The sequence below is a fragment of the Somniosus microcephalus genome, chromosome 16, assembly GCF_052327205.1.
Source record: "Somniosus microcephalus isolate GS21.2 chromosome 16, FLI_Smic_1.0, whole genome shotgun sequence".
Classification (NCBI taxonomy): Eukaryota; Metazoa; Chordata; class Chondrichthyes; order Squaliformes; family Somniosidae; genus Somniosus; species Somniosus microcephalus.
The window spans coordinates 72,193,952-72,208,373 of record NC_141002.1 but is presented as its reverse complement, the minus strand read 5'-3'; the positions used below and the strand labels follow the sequence as shown (position 1 = coordinate 72,208,373).

Sequence of the window (14,422 nt, the reverse complement as noted above, 5' to 3'; positions counted from 1 at the left end):
AGATTACACAGCTAATTTATCTTTGGACTGTGGGATATTTCTATTTTTCATCATTTTTAAAATAACAGGTTCAGTTTTATTTGTGCACAGAAACAAATAAAGTAAATATATAGGCTGATACCTTTCATTGGACCAGCACTTGGACCCCCATATTAGGTGAGGACACTTTTACCAGTTCCTATCTGATGAACTCGGGGTCATCTAAGTGAGCCTAAAATTTTCTGCTTTGCCTCCTATGTCTGGGTGGATTCAACGAAAGCTCATGTCACTATAGTACTAATCCACTCCGCCCATTATGAGTGGTGTTTTCCACTGCTTTTTGGCTACAGAACAATTTGCCAAGAACTCTCTCCCATTCCTCTCAGACCTTGTATGCAATATTGTTTCGTTGAGAACAGGTTACCGTTGCCTTTGCTGTGCCCCAGTCCCCCAGGCTGTGCGAATGACGTCGGCGTGTTGCTTGGGCTGGCTTGGTTTTCGGAGTGTCGGCTGCTTTAAGTGACTCTGTCCGAGTATCTCTCTCTTTCTCTAATATGTACGTATGGAGTTTCACTTAGCAACCGGACGGACAGTTTTTACCACAATCAATCAGCGTTACACAGCCACCATCTCCTGCACCATTCCAGTGCCCAACACAAAGCCGCTCCCATACGGCGGCGTGTGGGGTTTTTTTGTGCTTGCTGTAGTAGGTTTTATATATATATATATATAAAGTTATGCATTATGTTGCCGGGTTGGCAGTGGCTGAGTTTGGAGCAGTTGGCTGTGGGTTTATGCTGTGTCTCCGGATGTAGGTGACTCTCCTCCTGCAGCTTGGAGTTGGGAGAAGGAACAGCTGCTGGAGATTTTTTTTCTTCTCTCTCTGTCTGAGCGGCCATGTTAACGAGGAAACCGTGCACTGCTGCTGTCTATTCAACGGGTAAGGGACACCCCGCTGGATTGAACAAATCGCACACTCTATTTTCGCTGCGAATTAATTTTCAAATCGCTGCCCTGTGTCCGGCTTCTTCAGCGTTGATGGGGAGCGCGACTGGAGCTTGGTTTTACCCCCCAATGCTTTTACCCTTTAGTGTTTTTACATTTGGAGGAGGGGGTGGGGGAGTAACTTCCGACTAGTCGAAAGGGTGCTTGCCCTCGAGGAATAAGGATGGGGTTTCGAGAATTACCAGCTCACTTCTGGTAGCTTTGAGAAGTCATTACATTTATAATAATAATCTGGAGAAGGGTGGGGGGACTTCCAGCTGTCTCCGAGGCTAGGGTGGTTGCTGAGAGAAAATGAAATGTTGTAAAGCGTTGTGTGACTTCCGAAGTCGTGCTTATGGACGTTTGATGAGGTGAAGTGTATGTGTCATGTTTGCTTTTGTTAACAAATGGCGTTTCCCCCCCCGTATTGTGTGATGAAAGGTGCTTGTGTTGGTCGTTCCCCGGAGTGTGTGGAGTGAGGGTTTTCCTCTGGTTGGTATGGACGCTCGGTGTCTCTGTTTACTTTAATACCAAGGGGTCTTTTTAAAAAAATATTTTACCGTGTTTTGTTTGTGTGTGTGACAGGTAGGGCCGCTGACAGCTCGCTGCTGCAGCCGGATTACAGGACGGGGACTGACTGCTCGGAGAGCCGGAGAGCCGGAGGAGGATCCCGGCTGGAAGACCCGCCATCGCCCCTAGGATTACCGCCACTGAAGAGTCTCACGGTAAAAGACACCAAACCCATTCATGATCTTGTATTATTTTGTGCAAATTACCAGAGCAACCGCTTCTGGATTAACTAAACCCGCACAACGAGAAAAAAAATCTACCATGGAAACCGCGGCGTGTAACATGTTAAAGTACAGACTCAACAGTAGTTGCAACAATTAAGATTACAGGGATAAACATTTTTCTTCAATCCAGACGTCCCAATTCGGGCTCTCTTTAAGCCAACGATTGTGAATTAAGATCTATTTCGCTTCCCCCTTTGATTTCCCACGAGTTTAATTTTAAAAAGGTAGACCTTTTGGGGGTTTACTAGTCTGCAAATGTGCATGTTACTTATTGTGTAACTAAGATTATGTTTTCAATGGAGGTTTTCCACAGATTGAAATCTTAATTTTATAACTGCAGGTTCTTGTATTCCTCGCCCCTCAAGTTTTCATGGATACTAGATTTTACAGTAAGAGTAAAGGTGCAAAAAACCAAACATACAAAGCTATATATTCGGCAAAAGAAAATCTTAATTACCAGATTAGTAGACCGACCAGCATGTTAAGCAGCTTAGACGAAGTTTTAGTTTGGTGGGCAGTATAATAAATTAATTACTCTTCCCTCAAAAATACTGTATTGTAATATGTGATTGGGCTGTAACCTGGCAGGTTCAGTCTCCAACCGATCTGGTTTATGTTTTTGATACAGATCAGTTTGTATGTGGTGTACGTGTTGTGTTGTGATCCCCAAACCAGCGAGGCCTCGGCTTCAATCTCTGCTCTGACAGACCAGACGTGCCGGATGGGGGTGGGGAGCAGCCTGTTTGGGACTTTGTTTAAATGAAAGGCATTTTTGCTGCTTTAAAACATCAACGTATCATTGTTTCTCGTATGACTGGTGGGAGGAAACGTGAACATTTCTCTCGCGAGCGTACGGACGTATTCTGTTTTTAGAAATTGGATGTTTTGTTCATGCTTGCATAAAACTCTCCCATATCCGCCAAGTAATTCTGTGCAATCGATGCAAACGTTTTGGGTTGATTTTTGGAGGGGAGAGCCGGTGGAGGATGCAGACACGAGTTTTGCAGTGATTGTGTTGCAATGTAAGTCTTAACTTGTTTAGTTAACAAGAAATATAGTATCCTCTTGAATGACAAGGAAGTCTGATACTGTATCTTCCGCTTCGGTGCTTGTTAATGAGACCGTGAATGTAAAGTGTACAGCGTTTGGAATCGAGCGAATGAAAACTAAAAAAGAAACGATATTGATACTGGGTTCTATGCTAGGACTAAAGAATTGAAATGAATTGGGTGAAATAGATGACTTGGGGTCGAGGGAAATGTTACCACAAAAATGTTTTTTGTACAGGCGTGATAAATAGTTAATTGCCCCCAAGGATTTACGTTTCACATGTGAAGTAGCACTTGATCCACCGGGTGGGGTGTGTGTGTGTGTGTGAGGAGAGACAGAAGTTATCGAAGTACATGCTTAAAGCATTATTATCCCAGGGACCATTTTAAAGAATACATTTCAGAAAAATGCCATGTTGATTTTCTTTAAATAGCGAATTTATTGCATTAGTTTACTTCATGCCATTGAGGTATTAAAGACTTGTGATAGAGACCAATTTGGACCTCTCTCTTTGCCTTTTCTCACCCTCGCTCCTGGCCCTTTGGCAGCATACACAGTGATAGCCCACAATAAGTTTGCATTAGTGTATTTGTGTTTAAAAAAATATATTTTGTTCATATTGTATTTTAATTGTGACATAATTATCACAAGCAGTGTTGTGGAAACATGTAGGATATCTGTTAAGCAGCGGGGCCAGCTGCGACTGCTTTGAGGATCATTCTTCCTATATCCGTACTGTTTCTCTGCTACTGAGGTTGGAGAATGTCGGAGCTTGCGTCAGAGGAAGAAAAGAAAACATAATTAACAGTCATGTGTAAAATGTTGCTGTCAACCGTATGACAAAACGTGGTAAGTATGGGTTGGGGAAAGTTGACCTGATTTCTGAACCTGAAAGAGCAACCAACATTGTTATGCATGTCATATAATGGGCTGTGTATGTATGGAATTAGAGACCAAGAGAAGACACTTCATTTTTAGTTTAGTATAACCAAGATAGGTAAGCATGCCACAATCAGTTTTTTAAATGGTTGCCATGGGATACTATAGTATTTTTTAAATTCGTTCATGGGATGTGGACCTCACTGGCAAGACCAACATTTTTTGTCCATCCCTAATTGCCCTTGAGAAGATGGTGGTGAGCTGCCGCCTTGAACTGCTGCTCCAAGTTCTAATGTTTTACTAGGAGCCTTGCAGTCTAGCATAAACAGACTCCTGCAATTGACATGTTGCTGGGATGGCTTCATGCATGAGGATCAAAAGTTTTATCACTTGTGTGAGATCCTATCTATAGTGGCAATAGGTTTTCAACCTACATAAAATGTTAGTGGCTGTGAACTTTTGTAATGCCTGTGAAAATGTAGCTACTGGGAACATCAAACTTGTGCGTCGTGATTCTCCTAATATGAAAATAAAAAAGAATGATGTGTCTCATGTTCACCCTATCTTGGCTGCATGTGTAAAAGCAACTTTGCCTAGTATGAGATTGCATTGTTTTATAGTGGTTTCCCATCACATGAGCACTGTGCTACAGACTGCACATATATGTATGTTTACCAGTTTAGATAGTGTGCTCTTGTCAGCTGACTCTTAAAGTTGCCTGGGGCTAAAAAAGTTTAAGCAAAAATGCTGACCCAGTTTTATTTTTAGGGGCTCTCCTAAAATATTTTTAGAAGCAAAATAAAATCTTTCATGCATCTACCCTGCTTGCAGGCAGTAAATGAACTTTCCACAAATGAGTCTTGTAGCTGTTTCTAATAACTGTTTAAGGAGTGTCTACTTTATAGCCTTTTGTAAATGTCAAGAATCAAATGCTGAGACCTCAATGTCTAGGTTTAGCACAAGTTCTAAGTGGCCCAATTTGGTGCCATAAATTTTCTCCTTAGCAACCAAAATGAAAAGTCAGCATTTTACCATTGCTAAATGTGTCTGCCACACACTTTAAGCTAAGAATGTGTCAAAATAGATTATATTGCCGCAAATAGAAGAGCAGGGCTATATATTCCTCTTTTCTGGGGTATGGTATTTAATCTGCTGCTCTTCCTCTGGAAAGGCATACACAGTACTTAATTTTAGGTACAATTGCAGTAATTAAAATATGATGGGGATTATGGTAGGCATAATATATCCAGCATTTTACAAAGTAATTTTCCAGTAATGTTAAAGTTGCATTATCACTTGGTGCTGGCTTGCGCTATAAATATTAATTTCAAGGGAAAGTGTTTTGAAAAATCTTTTCAGGGCAAGCACAATTGCTGTAAAGTTTCATTCAAATAGATATGACTGAAAATGTGGCTTTGTTGTAGTCCTAAAACATTTCCTTTAGCTTAGAATTCAAACATTAGATCTAAATAACATGGTACCTTTTAGATATTATTACAATCTGGTGGTGTAACCCATTATGTTCTACTTGGCCAGAGTAAAATATGCCATCTCATGCCCGATGGCCAAGTTACCCTTGTACATGATGAGTGCGCCACTGCACCCAAAACACAGAGTATGCCTCTGCGTGCAAAGTGGTGCTCTGAATTTGAAAGGAAACAAACTGGCTGCACATATTAAATCTACTGACTCGTCTGAAGGGTCTGGCTAGTACAGGTAACTAATGTAGAACCTTTTACAAGGCATGTATTTTGGGTTGTTGTAATGACTTCAGTTGTTAGACTGGAACTACTACTAAACTGCTTATTTGGTGAGTCTTCATGGTCATGCAACTTCATCAAAATGAGATCCATTTACAGAGTGCTAGGCTGTTCATGCCAAATGTATACCACAATTAGTGTAAATTTGATAAAATATTAAAACAGTATTGGCATGCTGCTTCACAAATGGGACAGTTTGGAGTTCTTTCTCTCTCTGTTCGTTCACTTGTGAACAAGGCCCTTGCCATCCATGAGCTAATTGTGGATGATTGCATCGGCATCATGAACTTGACGGAAACATGGGTGATGGTACCTTCCCCCTTAATGAAGCATCCAGCTTGGCTATTCCTTCCACCACTTGTCCCAGCCAGACTGCCGAGGTGGCAGTGTGACCCTTCTCACCAAATCACACCTTGGACTGTCCCCCTACTCCTCTGGCACCTTTTCCTCTTTTTGAGCATCTTGCCTCCTTTTAAGATCCTTATTTTCTACCGCCCACCAAAGTACCATGCCAAGTTTTTCACTGAGACATCTTCACTGCTTTCCTCCTTCAGCCTCTGCACTGAGCGACTTCTCATCCTTTATGATTTCAACCTCCATCTCCACTCATCATGCCCTCTCCTTTGAGTTCACTGCCCTTCTATCCTTCCTTAATCTCTCCATCCATATAAACTCCTCTGCCCTTATTCCTGGCTGCCCTCTTGACCATGCCATATCATGTGGCCTCTCTACTCCCATCGTGTCGATCACCAATAAAGCCATCTCTGATCACATCATTGTATCCCTTGCCACACATTCCCCTTCCCCCTCCCAATCCCACTTCTCTGTCTGCCCTGGAAAAATCACTCTCCCAAGACACTTAGAATGGCACTTTCAAGTTCCCAACTGTCTAGCCTTTGGCCTTCCATTCACCATGCCATTTCTGCAGCTCAGTCACACCCTCCACTCCACCTTTTTGATGCCCTTGACTCCACTAAAACCATTATTCTCTCGCCCTGTTTGTTTCCCCTGGTACGGCCCTCATCTCCGCTCCCTGAAGTCTAAGGGAGTTGAAGGTTTATGGTGGACAACTGGTTTAGCATTCATCACCAGATCGGCTGGACCACAAAAAGCACTATCGGGTCCTGCCCTCCTTTGCCAAAACTGCTCACTATTCCAGGATCATGCTGGAATGCAAAGATAACCTCTGGCCTCTCTTCACTACAAACCGTCTTCTTAAACCCATCTCTGCTTCTTCCTCCACCCTCACCTCCAACAACAAGTGCAAGGAGCTTCTTTGTCACTAAAATTGAGACCATTCATTCAGCTGCATCTGCTGCTTCCCTCCCTTACCTTAGCCCACCAAGCCAAACTTCCCGTAAGGGTTCCCCCTGCCTTAGCCTTAAACCCGCATCTTTCTCTAGTTTCTCTCCTATCTCCCCTCCTGCCCTCTCTCTCTCTCTTGAGCTCATCTTGTCCATGAGAGCCACCTCCTGCTGCTTCGACCATATTCCCACCAAACGGCTGACTACCCAACTTCCCTACCTGGTTCCCATCTTAGCTGATATTTATGGTTCCGTCTCCTCCAGTACTGTCTCCCACCCCTTCAAATCTGTCACCATCTGCCCCCTCAGAAAAAAAAAAACTCACCATGATCCCTCTGTCCTTGCAAACTATCGCCGCATCTCCAACCTTCCTTTCCTCTCAAGTCGTTGAAAATGTTGTCGCCTTCCAAATCTGTGCCCATCTTTCATACAACTCCATGTTTGAACCCCTCCAATCAGGTTTCTGCCATGCCACAGCACTGAAACGGTCCTTATCAAAGTCAGCAGTTATGTCCTATGTGACTGTGACAATGATAAACTATCCCTTCTCATCCTTCTGGACCTATCTGCAACCTTTGACACAGTTGACCGCACCATCCTCCTCCAACGCCTCTCCTATGTCTTCCAGCTGGGTGGGACTGCCCACACCTGGTTCTATTCTTATCTATCCAGTTGTATCCAGAGATTTACCTGCAATGGCTTCTCTTCCCACTCCCGCACCCTTACCTCAAGTCCTCCAAGGATCTATCCTATTTCTCATCTACATGCTGCTTCTTGGCGACAACATCCCAAAACACGACATCGGGCATCTGTATGCTAATGACGCCCAGCTCCACCTCACCACCACCTTTCTCAACCCCTCCACTGTTTCTGATTTCTCCCGCTGCTTTTCTGATATCCAGTCCTGGATGAGCAGAAATTTCCTGCAACAAAATATTGGGAAGACCGAAGCCATTGTCTTCAGTCCCCACCACAAACTCCATTCCTTAGCCACCGACTCCATCCCTCCCCCTGGTCACCATCTGAGGCTGAACTAGACCGTCCGCAACCTTCATGTCCTATTTGACCCTGAGATGAACTTCCGACCACATATCCGTGCCGTCACCAAGACTGCCTACCTCCACCTCCGTAACATTGTCCGACTCTGCCCCTGTCTCAGCACATCTGCTGCTGAAACCCAGACCCATGCTTTTGTTACCTCTGGACTTGACTATTCCAATGCCCTCCATAAAGTTGAACTCATCCAAAACTCTGCTGCCCGTCTCCTAACTCGCACAAAGTCCCGTTCATCCATCACCCCTACGCTTGCTGACCTACATTGGCTCTCAGTCCAGCAACACCTCGATTTTAAAATTCTCTGTCGTGTTTTCAAATCCCTCCATGGCCTGGCCCCTCCCCATCTCTGTAGCCTCCTCCAGCCCTACAACCCTCCAAGATCTTTGCGTTCCTCCAATTCTGGCCTCTTGCGCCTCCCTGATTTAATCGCTCCCCCTATTGCCTTCAGCTACTTGGGCCCTAGGCTCTGGAATTCCCTCCCTTAACCTCTCCGTCTATCTCCTCCTTTAAGATGCACCTAAAAACCTACCTCTTTGACCAAGCTTTTGTTCACCTGTCCTAAAATCTCCTTATGTAGCTCGATGTCAAATTTTGTTTGATAACGCTCCTGTGAAGCACCTTGGGATATTTTACTATGTTAAAGGCTCTATGGGGGAGAAATTGGGTGAGTAGCGCCACCTGTTAGCGCCTAAAGAGGCAGTCAGTGGCTGTAGCGCCACTGGCTGCGCCTCCCGCGATATTCAGCAGGGGCGCTAATGGTGGCGTTAGCCTTTTGCGCTGCGCTGCCACCGATGATGTCATCGGTGTGAGCAGCGCCCCATTTGCGCCCTGATCGCGATATTTGGTAGCGAACGCCACTGTAGCGCCGTTCGCTACACGCGCCCGGTTCACGGGGCCTTGCTGCGCCGGCAGAGGCGCAAGTTAAGGTGGAGGTGCGGGGCGGCCGCTTTTCTGGCGACCGCCTGCCAGCACCTCCGTCCCCGGCCTCCTGGTCACTTGGTGCCGGGCTCTTTTGCCGGCACTCGCGATCGGGGCTTGCGCTGCTGCAGGCCCCTCCCCCTTAACAGTGGGAGGAAGGCCTGCAGTACCGCAGCGTGCCATGCCGCAGCGTGTGGCGCTGCGGCACGTAGCGCTGTGAAATTCACTTTCAGCGCCCTAAGAGGGACGCGGAGCGCCTCGAGCCACGCCCCGTCTCCCTCTAGGGGCACTTCAACTGAATTTGCGGCGATCGCGGCGCAAATTCCAGCACCCAGGCGAACTTTGCGCCGCTTGGGTGCCTCAGGCCAATTTCTAGGCCTGTATGTTAAAGGCAAGTTGTTTTTGTCTAATATTTGTAGTTGGGCCTCTCAGGCTTTATACTGTCTACTGCAACCAAGTTATTGAGTACATTGTGGATCAAAAGGGATATTTAGGCATTGAATGGAATTGGAATTTGTTTAGGATAGTGGTGGCTGGGTTCCACTTCAGCTCCTGTAGTGTGATGTTGTAGAAGTTGTAGAGATATCTCAGTGGCTAGGAGTCCTTGGTGAGCTTGACATGAGATGATAGAATGCTAAAGAGAGAAGACAAGGAAGCAGTGCAGAAAAGTGATTGGGGTAAAGAAAACCAGATTGTGTCAGGAAGGGACAGAGCGTACAAACAATGGAGTGCACTAACAAATAGGGTCCGGGTAAGAAAAAATGGTGGTAAGACAAATCAGGCCATAGTACAAACAAATGTTAAGATGTTTAAACATGTTAAAAAGACAAATTTAAAGGCACTGTGTCTGAATGCATGAAGCACTCGTAATAAGGTAGACAAATTAACAGCGCAAATAGATGTAAATGGATAAGATATAATTGCGATTACGGAGACATGGCTGTAGAGTGACCAAGACTGGGAGCTGAATATCCAAGGATATTTGATACTTAGGAAGGACAGGCAAAAAGGAAAAGGAGGTGGGGTGGCGTTGTTAGTAAAGGATGAAATCCGAGCAATAATGAGAAAGGATATTGGCTCAGAAAATCAAGATGTAGAATCGGTCTGGATGGAGCTAAGAAGCACCAAGGGGCAGAAAACATTGGTGGGAGTTGTCTATAGGCCTCCAAACAGTAGTGGTAATGTAGGGGATGGCATCAAACAGGAAATTAGAGATGCATGTAACAAGGGTACTACAGTAATCATGGGTGACTTAAATCTACATATAGACTGGCCAAACCAAATTAGCAATAATACTGTGGAGGATGAATTCCTGGAGTGTGTACGAGATGGTTTTTTAGACCAGTACGTTGAGGAGCCAACTAGGGAACAGGCTATCCTAGATTGGGTATTGTGCAATGAGAAGGGGTTAATTAATCATCTTGTGCGGGGTCCTTTAGGGAAGAGTGACCATAACATGATAGAATTCTTCATTAAGAAGGAAAGTGAAGAAGTCCAATCCGAAACTAGGGTCCTAAATTTAAACAAAGGAAACTACGAAAGTATGAGGAGTGAGTTGGCTATGATAGATTGGGGAGCTTCATTAAAAGGCATGACTGTGGATAGGCAATGGCTAACATTTAAGGAACGAATGCATGAATTGAAACAGTTATATATTCCTTTCTGGCGCAAAAACACAAAAGAAAAAGTGTCCCAACCATGGCTAACAAAAGAAATTAAGGATAGTATTAGATCCAAAGAGGAGTCATATAAATTTGCCAGAAAAAGTAGCAAGCCTGAGGATTGGGAGCAGTTTAGAGTTCAGCAAAAAAGGACCAAGAGATTGATTAGGAGGGGAAAAATAGAGTATGAGAGTAAACTTGTAAGGAACATAAAAGCGGATTGTAAAAGCTTCTACAAGTATGTAAAAAGAAAAAGATTAGTGAAGACAAATGTAGGTCCCTTAGTCAGAAACAGGAGAATTTATAATGGGGAACAAGGAAATGGCATGGGCAATTAAAGAAATACTTTGGTTCTGTCTTCATGGAATAGAACACAAATAACTTTCCAGAAATGCTAGGGAACCAAGGGTCTAGTGAGAAGGAGGAATGAAAGGAAATTAGTATTAGTAAAAAAAAAAATAGTGCTGGAGAAATTAATGGGACTGAAAGCTGATAAATCCCTTGGGCCTGATAATCTACGTCCCAGAGTACTAAAAGAGGTAGCCATGGAAATAGTGGATGCATTGGTTGTCATCTTCCAAAGTTCTATAGATTATGGAACAGTTCCTGCAGATTGGAGGGTGGCAAATGTAACCCCACTATTTTAAAAAAGGAGGGAGAGAGAAAACAGGGAACTACAGACTGGTTAGCCGAACATCAGCAGTAGGGAAAATGCTAGAGTATTATAAAGGATGTGATAACAGGACACTTGGAAAATATCAACAGGATTAGACAAAGTCAACATGGATTTATGAAAGGGAAATAGTGTTTGACAAACCTACTGGAGTTTTTTGAGGATGTAACTGGTAGAATAGATAAGGGAAAACCAGTGGATGTGGTGTATTTGGATTTTCAGAAGGCCTTTAATAAAGTCTCAGATAAGAGGTTAGTGTGCAAAAGTAAAGCACATGGGATTGGGGGTAATATACTGGCATGGATTGAAAATTGGTTAACAGACAGGAAACAGAGAGTAGGAATAAATGGGTCTTTTTTGGGGTGGCAGGCGGTGACCAGTGGGGTACCGCAGGGAGCAGTGCTTGGGCCCCAGCTATTCACAATATATATCAATGATTTGGATGAGGGAACCAAATGTAATATTTCCAAGTTTGCTGATGACACAAAACTTGGTGGGACTGTAAGTTGTGAGGAGGATGCAAAGAGGCTTCAAGGCAATTTAGACAAGTTGAGTGAGTGGGCAAATACATGGCAGATGCAGTATAATGTGGATAAATGTGAAGTTATCCACTTTGGTAGGAAAAACAGAAAGGCAGAGTATTATTTAAATGGTGATAGATTGGGAAATATTTATGTACAGAGGGACCTGGCTGTCCTTGTACATCAAGCACTGAAAGCAAACGTGCAGGTGCAGCAAACAGTTAGGAAGGCAAATGGTATGTTGGCCTTCATTGCAAGAGGATTTGAGTACAGGAGCAAGGATGTCTTACTACAGTTATACAGGGCCTTGGTGAGACCATACCTGGAGTACTGTGTACAGTTTTGGTCTCCTTACATAAGAAAGGATATACTTGCCATAGAGAGAGTGCAGCGAAGGTTCACCAGACTGATTCCTGGGATGGCAGGACTGTCATATGAGGAGAGATTGGGTTGACTAGGCCTGTATTCACTAGAGTTTAGAAGAATGAGAGGGGATCTCATTGAAACGTATAAAATTCTGACAGGGCTAGACAGACTGGATGCAGGGAGGAAGTTTCCCTTGGATGGGTGGTCTAGAATGAGGGGTCACAGTCTCAGGATACGGGGTAGGACATTTAAGACTGAGAGGAGGAGAAATTTCTTCACTCAGAGGGTGGTGAATCTGTGGAATTCTCTACCACAGAAGGCTGTGGAGGCCAAGTCACCTGAATATATTTAAGAAGGCGATAGATAGATTTCTAGACACTAAAGGCATCTAGGGGCATGGGGAGAGAGCGGGAATATGGTAGTGAGTTAGAGGATCAGCCATGATATTGAATGGTGGCGCAGGCTCGAAGGGCCGAATGGCCTACCCCTCCTATTTTTCTATGTTTCTATATGAAGGGAAAGAATGTGACAAATTGGTAACTCATTGCTTACTGAAGCTTTCCCTTTGCAAATATTTTCTGCAATAAATGAAATAGAATATATGGCCCTTTAGCCTCTAGTTTTGGTCAGAAGAATTTGTCTGAAATATTCAAATGTCAGTTTATCTAATCGAGGATCAGTTAATCTACTGGAATTTTTGAGGATGTAACTGGTAAAATAGATAAGGGAGAACCAGTGGATGTGGTGTATTTGGACTTTCAGAAGGCTTTTGATAAGGTCCCGCATAAGAAATTAGCGTGTAAAGTTAAGGCACATGGGATTGGGGGCAAGGTATTTACTTGGATAGAGAACTGGTTGGCAGACAGAAAGCAAAGAGTTGGAATAAACGGGTCTTTTTCCGAGTGGCAAGCAGTGACTAGTGGGGTACCGCAGGGATCGGTCCTTGGGCCCCAGCTATTCACAATATATATTAATGATCTAGACAAGGGAACTAGATGTAATATCTCCAAATTTGCAGATGACACAAAGCTGGGTGGGCGTGTGTGCTGTGAGGAGGATGCCGAGAAACTCCAGGATGATTTGGACAGGTTGGGTGATTGGGCAAAAGCATGGCAGATGCAATATAACGTGGATAAATGCGAGGTTATCCACTTTGGTGGCAAAAACAGGAAGGCAGATTATTATCTGAATGGCAATAGATTGGGAGAAGGGGAAGTGCAACGAGACCTGGGTGTCCTTGTGCACCGGTCGCTGAAGGTAAGTATGCAGGTGCAGCAGGCGGTTAAGAAGGCAAATGGCATGTTGGCCTTTGTAGCAAGAGGGTTTGAGTACAGGAACAAGGATGCAGTGACAGTGTAACACAAAGAATTCGACCCAACACAATCGTCACTAAGCAAAAGGAAAAATATCTGTCATATTGGGCAGAAACAACAAAAACCCAAAACAAACTCAATTGCTACTTGGCCCTAAACAGACAATACAACATGGCTGATTACCTGACCATGGTAAAGGATAGCAAACTGAGAAAAATCTTGACAATGTACAGACTTAGTGAACATAGTCTGGCGATCGAAAAAGGTAGACACAGACAGACCCAGCTACCAAGAGAGGACAGGATATGCTCTCACTGCAGTCAGGGAGTGGTGGAGACAGAGATGCACTTCCTCACAGCTTGTAGAAAATATCAGGGCATAAGGGAGAATTTCTACCCAAAATTCACAAAAATATGCCCGGAATTCAGAAATTTGAATGACGACCAAAAACTCCCATACCTACTAGGGGAAGAGAGAAATTGTGTAACCTTAGCGGCACACTATGTTACAGCTTGCCATAAACAGAGGGACAACCACTAAATATAAGAAAAGAGTATATACAAATTATATGAATGTATATTTATACACTCAGGGATATATCTGTTTATACACTATGGATAGATCTGTATTTATGTGTTCAACCATGAATGTTTTTCGATGCTTTGGCAACATAAGATGTACCTTGTCATGCCAATAAAGCGATTTGAATTTGAATTTGGATGTCTTGCTGCAGTTGTACAGGACCTTGGTGAGACCACATCTTGAGTATTGTGTGCAGTTTTGGTCGCCTTATCTGAGGAAGGATGTTCTTGCCATGGAAGGAGTTCAGCGAAGATTCACCAGGCTGATGCCTGGGATGGCAGGAATGACGTATGAGGAGAGATTGGGTCGATTGGGCTTGTACTCACTGGAGTTTAGAAGAATGAGGGGAGAGCTCATTGAAACTTATAAAATTCTGACAAGACTGGACAGACTAGATGCAGGAAGGATGTTCCCGATGGTCGGGGAGTCCAGAACCAGGGGTCACAGTCTAAGGATAAGGGGTAGGCCATTTAGGACAGAAATGAGGAGGAATTTCTTCACCCAGAGAATGGTGAACCTGTGGAATTCTCTACCACAGAAGGCAGTAGAGGCCAATTCATTAAATATATTCAAGAAGGAGTT

General features: G+C 43.9%; 1 protein-coding gene across 6 annotated transcripts in view; it reads left to right on the top strand.

Annotated features, from left to right (window-relative positions):
* Window positions 1–309: 309 nt before the first annotated feature.
* Window positions 310–14,422, top strand: part of dyrk2 (dual-specificity tyrosine-(Y)-phosphorylation regulated kinase 2) — a 41,885-nt gene continuing 27,772 nt past the window's right edge. The window contains exons 1-2 of one of the 6 annotated variants that reach the window (XM_086009233.1): window positions 310–535; window positions 1,549–1,688. Coding sequence is in view for 1 of the 6 variants with exons in the window: in XM_086009232.1 (XP_085865358.1) it covers window positions 877–919; window positions 1,549–1,688 (183 nt within the window). In the remaining 5 variants the exon portion in view is untranslated. The other 5 variants (XM_086009237.1, XM_086009232.1, XM_086009235.1 and 2 more) reach the window with 5 other exon arrangements.